This window comes from Poecilia formosa, unplaced genomic scaffold (genome assembly GCF_000485575.1).
Source record: "Poecilia formosa unplaced genomic scaffold, Poecilia_formosa-5.1.2 Scaffold448, whole genome shotgun sequence".
Taxonomy (NCBI): domain Eukaryota; kingdom Metazoa; phylum Chordata; class Actinopteri; order Cyprinodontiformes; family Poeciliidae; genus Poecilia; species Poecilia formosa.
Window position 1 is genome coordinate 344,653 of NW_006800387.1, and position 10,245 is coordinate 354,897.

Here is a 10,245-nt window from a genome sequence, read left to right on the forward strand (position 1 = left end):
AGTGCCATGTCAGTCTTATGCACACCGAGTCAAATAAAGTGTTTATAAAAACTTCACAAGATCCCAGTTGCTCAAGGTTTTACTGTAATAATCTGCTATCTTTAGTGAATTATCCGAGTGTCTTTATTTCTGGTGACTGTTGCACACTAAACACCCTGGTGAAAAAGAATTGATTCACAAAAGGAAGATTTTGTGAAACATCAAATCTTTTCATTTATATGCAGCTTTTGACGACTGTCTCAAACTGACCTTTTAGTTTGTAAAGCGCCGACATTACAAGAATCGCAGATGTATGGACTTGATGATGCCTTTTCTAAGTTAGCCTCTCATCATTTCTGTAGGAATAGAAGCGGTGCAACAATACTGACCTGTAATTGTGGCATGAACATTATTCTTCTCAATCAGCAAGTACCTAGGGCTCTCTGGGAACCAAGGCAGCAGCAGCAGCTGGATGAACGTCGGCACAACCACCACTGAAAGAAAAAGAGGCCAGTACTCCTCCTGTAAGAGCAGCAACACAGAGGATCAGAGATCTGTTCAAGCACCCTCAAGAGTGTAATGCTAATATCAAAGGGCGGAAGTTTTGATAAGGACAAAAATATTTCGCAGTGACATGTTATATACTGTTTTTGAAATATATGGGAGAAATACTCTATAATGGAAACGGTCTAATGGTTCAATCAAGAAGGGAGATTTCAATGAAATTATTCCACAAGGTATAATGTGTGTGTGTGTGGGGGGGGCAACTATTTCAATAGGGTCGTTTAATTTATTTTCAGTTTCATACAAAACAAATTTACAATTTTATGCTAAACAACAAAAAAATTATTGACAGTCGTGTCAAAGGTTTTTAAAAGCTTATTAAAAAGCCAAAAATACCTAAAACTGTTTAACATCGGAGAGTGAGCATTACAGGAGAGGTTTTGGTTTATCTTGGCGTCTGTCTGTCTGTCTGTCTGTCTGTCTGTCTGTCTGTCTGTCTTCATGTGGAAACAATTGCTGGCTGTAACATATTGGAAAAGGTGAAAATCTTAAGTTTCTTTCTTATCTATTAATCTCCTAGATGGGCATCGTTGTCAGCAGAAGCATTTGCACTACCTTTCCCAGGAGCTCATGGAGGCCGAGGATTTGGGCAGTAAAGACCCCAGTTCCTATAAAGATGCTCGGAACAAGACCCAGAAATCCTCTCAGGTTCTTTGGCGCTATCTCACCAAGGTACATCGGCACGACACTGAGAGAGATCCCTGCAGGGACACGAGCAGAGAAAATCCATATTTGACTCCTGCAGAGATGTGGACATGTTGTCTCTCCATGTTGAAGCTACATGTAGAAGTTTTTATGCCACTTCCACATTCCTATTGTATTAATTAGGACATTGAATACAGAACATTGTTTTACTTAATGAGTAGCTTCACATAAACATGTGAATTCTTCACAACCACAAAAAACAGACTGTAGATGACTTTAAAAAATTTTACTGATCTGTTATGCCAGTTTTGTCACAGATATGCAGTAGCATGCTGTTTAATTCTGAAGCACAGGTGGCGTCTCTGCTGTTCATTTCAAAAACCAGCGTTCCTCTATTAAGCCAGGTGTTTCATGATGTCTGTCTAAGAACAGAAAACATATCACCGATGAGCGGCTTCAACTTTGTTCTCTTTTCAACTGATATAAATATTACGACCATTTATAGGAAAAGTTGCCACCTGCTGCTTCTACACTAACACAAACACAACAAATAAGACACTGGATATGAAATGAAATTATACTTTATATACTCATAATGTTATGTTTTAAGGACTTTTTTTCAGCTGACAGGAGAAGTGGGCACTTGTCTGTTGTATCTATGTGTGTGCGTGCGTGCGTGCGTGCGTGCGTGTGTGCGTGCGTGTGTGTGTACAGGTACCTGAATGTATCCCTGTGATGAAACGGCCAATGATGACCATTTCAGGTGAACCACAAATCCTACTGAAGCCCATAAGGGAGCCAGCCATAAACACCAGCACTGTTGTGTTGACCACTGTACCCTTCCTGAAAATGAAACCAGAAACATAAAAATATAAATATGAATATTCACTCACTGCCCAAATGATGCTACTACAAACAGTGATCTCCTTATATTTATTTATTTATTTATTTTGAACATGATAGAAGTATAAAATCTAATCCAAACCCTAACCCTCAGTTTACACAATAGAGCTAACTCTCACCTTATATTTCCTTTTAAATTGTATTAAATTTTGACCTTGTTTTAACTCCTCATTTAACTTGTTCCATAGTTTTACACCATGAGTTGAAATACAAAAGCTCTTTCTTATTGTGCGTAAACTATGAATTAAGTCTGAGTAACCCTTTAAGTTATATCCCCCCCTTCTCTTTCAAAAACATGCTCTATTTGAGCTCAGCTAGCAGCTTATTAGATACCTTAAACATAATTTGATCAGTTTTAAATCCCTGACTGTAGATCTTAAGAATAACAGGTTTGATGTTCATAAAAACTGACAGTATGGATGATTCCTTGATCATTTTCAAGAAAACAGTTTGAAATGATTAGATCTATTGCGACATAGAGCACCATCCTGCTGGAATCAAACATGGGAGGACGGATCCACTGTGATCATAAAGGGATAGACTACGGAGGAATTGTCCTGCCATAATCCAAGAGCACACATTGTCATTTTGAAAGCAGGACTTCCTGTCTTTCCTCTCAAAACTTGTAATGTTTGCACTCAAACCTTTGTCATTGCACTCTCACAGAACTCTCTGCTCGCTTACGAAACATTCTCTGCTTGCTTTTGGAACAAAAATGCACCGTCGCCTGGCAAGTGTTGTACTGTGTGCAGACTTAAAATGTGTGCTCTCAAAATATGGCAGGAAAATTCCCCCAAAGGGGGATTTCAATATTTGCTCCTTAGGAAACAAATCTTACCTGCCAAAGCGAGAAACTAGCATACCGACAATGAGGGAGCCCAGCAGACCTCCGATGGCAAAGACGGACACAGTGAGAGAGTACATGAGCGTCAGGGTCTCCCCACTGAGTCCCGTCCCATTACGACTCACAACCGTTTTGTTGTAGAAACTCTTTATGTACTGAAAGAGCAAAGTGGCAGTAAAAGTTAGTGATCAAAATAAAATTACTCATTAAAAAAAAGATATCGAAAGCGTTGAACTTGACGACAACCAGATGACAGTTGAAAAGGAAATCTTGTATTTGCAATGTTGAAAAAGCACAAGCAGAAAAGTTCCAGGCGTTTTGTTGTCAGTGGAAACTTTTTCTTCTGTAATGTCTAATCTTTTTCTTGTTTTTAGGGAGGTTTAAGTCAAATAAATGTGACATGTGAAAGCAGCACTGCTCACTGTTACATTTTATTCACTGTACTTTATTTGTTGCCTTGGGTTTATCAAATTAAAATCTGCTGTATGTTAATTTACCTTCATGGTAGTTAAACCACAATTATCTTCTGTGGGACCATATGCAGAAGAGCACATCTGGACGATGTTTTAAAGAATGCAATGCCTTTAAACAGTTTCCCCAGAATATTCTTGATAATATTTGCCATATTTGGAAACGTTGCAATTATAATAAACACACATTTGAAGTATATCTGTCTATCCCAATGACTGTTAGAATATTACAAACATAAACAAATATTTTGGTAGGATGACGTGATCAGTGATTAATCTCAATTACACTGTGAAAACTGTGATTAAATAGATCAACATAAGAATATTGTTTACCATTGAAAAGTCTTGACCAAATAGCTTGTTTGCATGTAACTTGTATTGTCAAGATGTCTTTGCTAAACAACTAAACAAAATTTATCAAGTTATTTTAGGTCTGCAATACTTAAATCGTACAACGCAACTTCATTTGGGTTTATATGTACCGATAATTGATTATTTTGATGCAATTGGTTCATATGAGTGTTTCTGAAACTTTTTCATGCCCTGGAACATTTAACTCATTTGACAAACAGCCACGGATCACCTGATCTGACATTGACCCTGCCATAACACATCTTAGTGTATGATGCAGCCTGAAATAAAAATACTTGTCTCAACTCACATATTGTTGTTTTCTTTGTTCATACTAATGAGAAGAGTGGTGCTGTTTGGTAAATGTGACTGGTCACGATAAAGCCATGAACAGTACTTGGCCATTTTGAGTTATTTACAGATTCTGAAAGTGTGGAGGCTAAGCTTTCCAATCATGTCAAACACATGGAAATAAAAAAAAAAGAAGTTGTTCTTTATAACCAAGTGTTATGTGCATTAATAACATTTAGGGCTATTTGTGATTTAGAAGCACAATTAAAGAAAAATAGACTTGAGTTGCTTTAACAGAAACAAAACAAAAATCATTTTCTGCACTGTTACATATTAAATTAAAATTTTAAATAATTAACCTATTTATGTCAATTGTATAAATTTAATTTAATATTTTTTAATTAAATAAAAATAACAATTGCTGTTGACCTGAAAGCAGAGCATCACTCGTTACCAAGCAAAGTTGTAAAAAACAAAGAACAGTTCTGACTAACTGGAGCGATTCCTACCGCTAACCATACTGTAATCCTAGAGTTGTTTTCTTTCCACCGGTATCTGTAGCTTTTCTTTTGATTAAGCAACCTATCACTGCTATATGTTGTTGTTGTTGTTATTGTTATTATTATTATTATTATTATTATTATTATTATTATAAATTTAGTGGGAGGCTGTTTCTGCCAAAGTACAACATCAACAGAGTAAGGGACTCCTTTGTCCCTTGTGCAATTAAACTGCTGTTAATGATTTTTTTTTTCTTTCTAATGTCTTAAGTGTCTTATGTATTATCTGGCAGGGCTGTGTGGGAGAGAAATGACAATTTCACCAAGGAGATCTATCTATCTATCTATCTATCTATCTATCTATCTATCTATCTATCTATCTAAATATTTATTTTGTTAATTTAAGAGTGATTTTCAAATTTGGTCTGATCCCATTGTGTATTCCACTGAATTTTTTCAGAATATCTAAAAATGAATGACGGTGGGCCCTGAGGATCAGGTAGAAAAAACATCACATATATTGTTATTGTCCTTTGTTGATAATGACAGACAGATCGTCATGTATTCAACACAGTGTTGGCTGATTTAGCTGGTATAATTCCCCTGTGGCAGGTACATTCTGAATATGAGTGTGCTTTCTGTGAAGTGTGCGTGTGTCTTACTGCAGCAGGGGAGTTGACCACAGCCAGGTTGTAGCCATACAACATAGAGCTCCCAAATGAAGTCAAAAATGCCACTGCTAGCAGAGAACCAGTCAGTTGCTGCAATAAGAAGCAGATATGGGTGTTCAAAAGAACTGCATCCATAAATGATGGGAAAAGTAATTGCTTGTTTCTGTTACTGTCCAAAGAGCACATGCACAATGTTACAAAACATTTGGAAATTCTTCAAAGAATGATTCTTGTAAAATTAAGAAAATTACAGACAACTCTAATCATCCTCTTCCTGAGGTTGCTACACAACAGCAGTGTTTCTGTGAGAGTTGCTATTTTGTATTTTTTTTTTTTTTTTCAATTTCGTTGCGCTCTATTTGTGCACAATGTCATTAAAAGGAATTCTGATTCTGGCTCTTACAGTAATAGACTTTCTCAGAATGTCTGGGGCCAAAAAGGCTCTTCTTGGCCTCAGCATGTACAACACTATTTAATTAGGCTTTAATAAGGTATGATCAAAGTAAATCAATCATTGTCTATACCCACTTATCCTTTCAGGGTGGCAGACAGGTTGGTGCCTATCTCCAGCAGTCACTGGGCAAGAGGCAGAGTACACCAGTCCAACAGAGACACATAGGATATAGAATCACACACACCCTCTCACAGTTTGCTTATTGAATTACGGGACAATGACTCCACAAAGTCAAGGATCCAGCAGGGAGCACGAGACACAGGTGAAGTTAAATACACAGGGGCTAATTAGGGGAACACGAGACAGCCGGAACCAATCAGGGTCTTGACAGGACAACACAACACAGGGTCTACATTAACCAATAAACCCACACGAAAACCAATATCCACACAGATTTGTCTAATAAATGTTTATTCAATGGAAAAAATGGAGATTAAGGTGGATCTAACTGCAGACTCGTTTTGTCCGTATGACCTCAATTCACACAAGTTCACAGCACACTACAGAAGCTGAGACGTGAATGACCAGTAAAAAATGAAACCAAAGTATCCCAAGCTCCAGGACGCTCCATGATATCATTTTACAGCACAAAGTCATTGTTCTTATTAACTGGAGAAGGGGTACTTGGGCAAGATCCATACCATATCACAAAGCCGTTCAAAGCCGTTCCCTGATAAGTGTTTGACCCTTTGGTGTTTCTCAAAGCACACTGAGGGGTCAGTGATGAGAAAAGAGAGAGGGATCTTTTTGTGCAAATGGACAGTTTGAAGCAGAGTACATCAGATGACACCACGTTGGAGGAAGTTTGTTTTGCCTTTCTCAAACATCCTGTATTTATTGCTCACATCCCTAACTGCAACTGAGTCAATTAATTTGTTTGGCTGGCAGCCAGCTCAAAGGAGGCCAGAGGGGAAACTGCTAAATATTTTTCATGCAACACTCCAACAACCAATTCACTCGCCAAATGTATTCTTTGTGCTCTACATCTTTAGACTGACACTTTATTTTCTGCATTCACTCAGTTTTGACAGCCGAGCATTTTTTTTTCTTAACGGCACAAGCTGACAGGTACAACAGAAATTTAAGTCTTAGACACGAGGGTGTCTAAAACAACATCATAAAACTATCCATCCTTCTCATGTGACATGAACACTCAACTTACCGAAGTAATTTTCCCCGATGATGGAATTAAAATCTCCTCAGCCATTTAGGAGTTCTGGTATCTGGTCCAAAGCAACAAAAAGTAAAAAAAAAAAGAAAAAAAAAAGAAAAGAAAAAGAAAAAAAAAGAAAAAATAGATCCTGTCTACACAGCAGCGTCTGTCATAACTGTAATAGCAGGCGTGGTCACTTTGGTTCCAAATGAATAATTCTGGGATGTTGTTAGTGTGCAAGTGTGTTGAGCAGCAGTCCACAGGCCACTAATAACAAGCTACCACAGTGTCATCACATGATAGGAAGCAGCGTGACAGACAGAGAGAAAAGCCTGCTGAGAGCAATTAGCCATAACAAAATTTTAGAGGTTAGGGGAAACAAAATGAATAGAGGGTACGAATAAAAAAAAATGTACAGAAGAAAGTAAGAACTGAAAAGTGAATGAATTAATAGTGAAACTGGAGCTGGAGTAAGACGAGGAGAAAAACCAGTGGAGCGGAAGAATAAAAGTGAAATAAAGGACAGATGAGACCTGAGGAAAAAGAAAAACCCAGGAGAGGTGAGAGGAGCACTAAAGAGAGAAGTCTGAAGAGTAAAGACAGAAACAAAGAAACAGACGTTTTAAAGCGCAAAAATTGAGCCATAGGGAAGAGATTAGAAGAGATTAGGACTGAACCAAAAGTGGAACTCACCAAGTACACAGTGAAATGAACAATGTTAGGTAAACACTTAGAGTCAATTTCAACACGGAGTCACATAAGATCCCACCCTGAACAAAGCAAAGTTTTACTCTATAATCACTTATAGAGTAACCGATAGTGTGACAGAGTGTAGCTTACAGCAGTCTGAGAGGCGAGGCCGCCGTTTTGTGCCATCTGCCCTTCTGACCAACACTACCTGGTACGGTGGGTGAGTTGAACTGGCAAACCACCAATTACAGGGCAAACTCCTACCACTGTCACTGTCGTCCCCCAAATAACATTCTATTTCTGTGCTAAACTTGTTATTTTAGTCAAAACTTTAGAAAAGTTTAATTTTGAAAAAATCTGGCAGATTTTCCCTGAAATCAACAACAATTTCTTTTGTTTTGTTGACATTCAGGTTTAGATGGTTTGCATCACACCAGTCCACCAGATGTTTCACCTCCTCTCTGTAGACCATTTCGCCGTTGTACCTAATGACCTACCACAAACTTAAAGATGTGATTGAACCTGGGATGGCACTCATGTGTCGTCAGGGTGAAGTGTAGGGGGCTCAGTACACAGCCAGGGGAGGGGGCAGGCAGTGGTGAGGGAGATGACCCTTGTGGTAGTTTTTGTCAACCCTCACAGACTGGAGTCTGTCTGTCAGGGAATCCAACAGACAGGGGGAGCTAGTTTACTCACCAGATGCTGGGAGAGGATTGTGTTGAAGTCCAGAAACAATTTTCACACATGGGGATTTTTTTTCCAGGTTTTTCAAGCTCAAGTGCAGTATGGAGGAAAAAGGGTCCTCTGTGCAGCGGTTGGAGCTGTAGGCAAACTGGAGCGAGTCAGAGAGGAGGGAAGTTTGGAGATGATGTGGGCCATCATCAGTCAGGGATCTGATTTTTTTTCTCCCTTTTTTATGACTCTAGTGATCTTTATTTTAAAGTGCTAAGACAGGAAAGTAAGGTAATGAGAGAGAGGGAAGACATGCGGCAAAAGTCACCAGGCCGGGATTCAAACCTGTGATGGCCACGTCGAGAACTGAGGCTTCTTTATGTGGGTTGTGAATAACCCCTGTACCAACACAGTGCCTCCTTTTTACTTATTTTTTACTCCTGTGAAGAGTCTCTGAGTGTCCTAAAAAGTGCTACAAAAATTTGATGTACTATGATTATGATTATTATTAACGCGTGAATGTGGAAGTGAATGGATGAATTCACTCATGCTTTGGTGAACCTGTGGATTTCATAAATCACTTCAAGTCATTTACTATTATTATTATTATTATTATTATTATTATTATTATTATTATTATTATACAAGGGTCCATATGAAATGAGACCACCTATATGTATGTATATATCTTAAATGATCCTATTAAACTTCATCTGATAGTTTCCATAGCTGTAAACTTTTTCAGACATTGAATATTTAGCACTATTAGAAAGTCCCCAAGATCATATGGCTCTCAAACTCAAGTTTGACTTGATTAAATATCTTCTTGCTATTTTTGAACATAATGGTTTCTACTGGCACATGGTGAGATTCATTTGAAACAGCCCTGTCGTCACGCCTCTCAGTGGTCATGTGCTCATAATTTTGGCTACAGTTCATGGAGCAGTAAGTGTGTTTCCTATGGCTGGTTGCTGGGTTACAACCACCCGCCTAGCATTATGTACTTCCTAATCCTATGACTTACCTCCACTGATTAAGCATGAAAGACTGGTTTTGTTCATTAAAGCCTATTTTTCTGTGCTAACAATATCCTCATTTATTATACATCATGATTTTTGTACATTTGTACAATGAGGTCTGGAAACTGAAACAAGTATGGTAATTATGCCAGGGTAAACTGTTCAAAGACAAGCAAACATGAAACATCCACAATAGTCTATCAATACTTTTTCCTCCAAATGTCCATCCAACCATCGATTATCTTTGTATGCTTATCACTAGTGGCGTCACCAGGGCTGCTGGTTCGTCAACAGGCAAATATTATGGACACCAAAGTAAAGTTAGAAAAGTTTTCTGGTAGAAATGAAAGATTGGTTCTTCCAGGCTTGCAGAAGGAAAGTGCATTCCCAAAATACAATGGCCAGCAGAATTAAATAATAAAAAAAAGGATAACGACTGCAACTAAAGACCACAGACTTGCAGTCATTTAGAGAGGTCATCCTCTTTAAATAGTCTTTTTGAAGCTATAACATTAGTTTTTGTCACTCTAAAAGCCCTTTTTCATGGAGTTTTCCTGCATTAGGATGTTTGTTCTGACGTTAGATCTTGGAGGCCCCCCAGTGGTCAAATTCAGGCCCCAAGAAAATGACATTAGACAGTTTGGCTTTTAAAGAATACATAATACATAAATAGAGTTAATCTCACAGAAATCAAGTTTTAAAAGTACAAAGATAATAACAGATCATTTAGATTTGCATTTTAAAAGTTATATTAGTTATACTACTACTAGTATCTAAAATAACTGTGATAATTATAAGCATTTTTTTACTAAAATAATATATTGTCAATTGTGATTTTAAATCATGTTTCGGTTACTCCGTTCTTGCTCTAAACCATGTGTGTCAAACTCAGGGCTGGTGGGCCAAATCTGGTCCGCCGCAGCTCTTCATGTGGTCCTCCAGGCTCCAAATTACATCAATAAATCCCTCCTGTTTTTCACAATTCCACAAAATTCACACAAAATCAACAGATCTCCACATTTGTTTCTGATTTTACTGC

The 10,245-nt window shown here is 37.9% G+C and overlaps 1 protein-coding gene across 3 annotated transcripts in view; it reads right to left on the reverse strand.

Moving 5' to 3' along the window:
• The window catches only part of slc2a15a (solute carrier family 2 member 15a), an 18,989-nt gene extending 11,598 nt beyond the window's left edge, over window positions 1–7,391 (reverse strand). Inside the window, exons 1-6 of one of the 3 annotated variants that reach the window (XM_007577633.2) lie at window positions 6,835–7,391; window positions 5,210–5,308; window positions 2,930–3,090; window positions 1,907–2,031; window positions 1,099–1,244; window positions 369–501 (exon numbers count right to left, since the gene is read on the reverse strand). In XM_007577633.2, coding sequence (XP_007577695.1) covers window positions 369–501; window positions 1,099–1,244; window positions 1,907–2,031; window positions 2,930–3,090; window positions 5,210–5,308; window positions 6,835–6,879 — 709 coding nt within the window. In that variant the 5' untranslated portion in view covers window positions 6,880–7,391. Of the gene's footprint in view, window positions 1–368; window positions 502–1,098; window positions 1,245–1,906; window positions 2,032–2,929; window positions 3,091–5,209; window positions 5,309–5,742; window positions 5,911–6,834 lie in introns of those variants that run through there. The other 2 variants (XM_016663838.1, XM_007577634.2) reach the window with 2 other exon arrangements.
• Window positions 7,392–10,245: the final 2,854 nt, after the last annotated feature.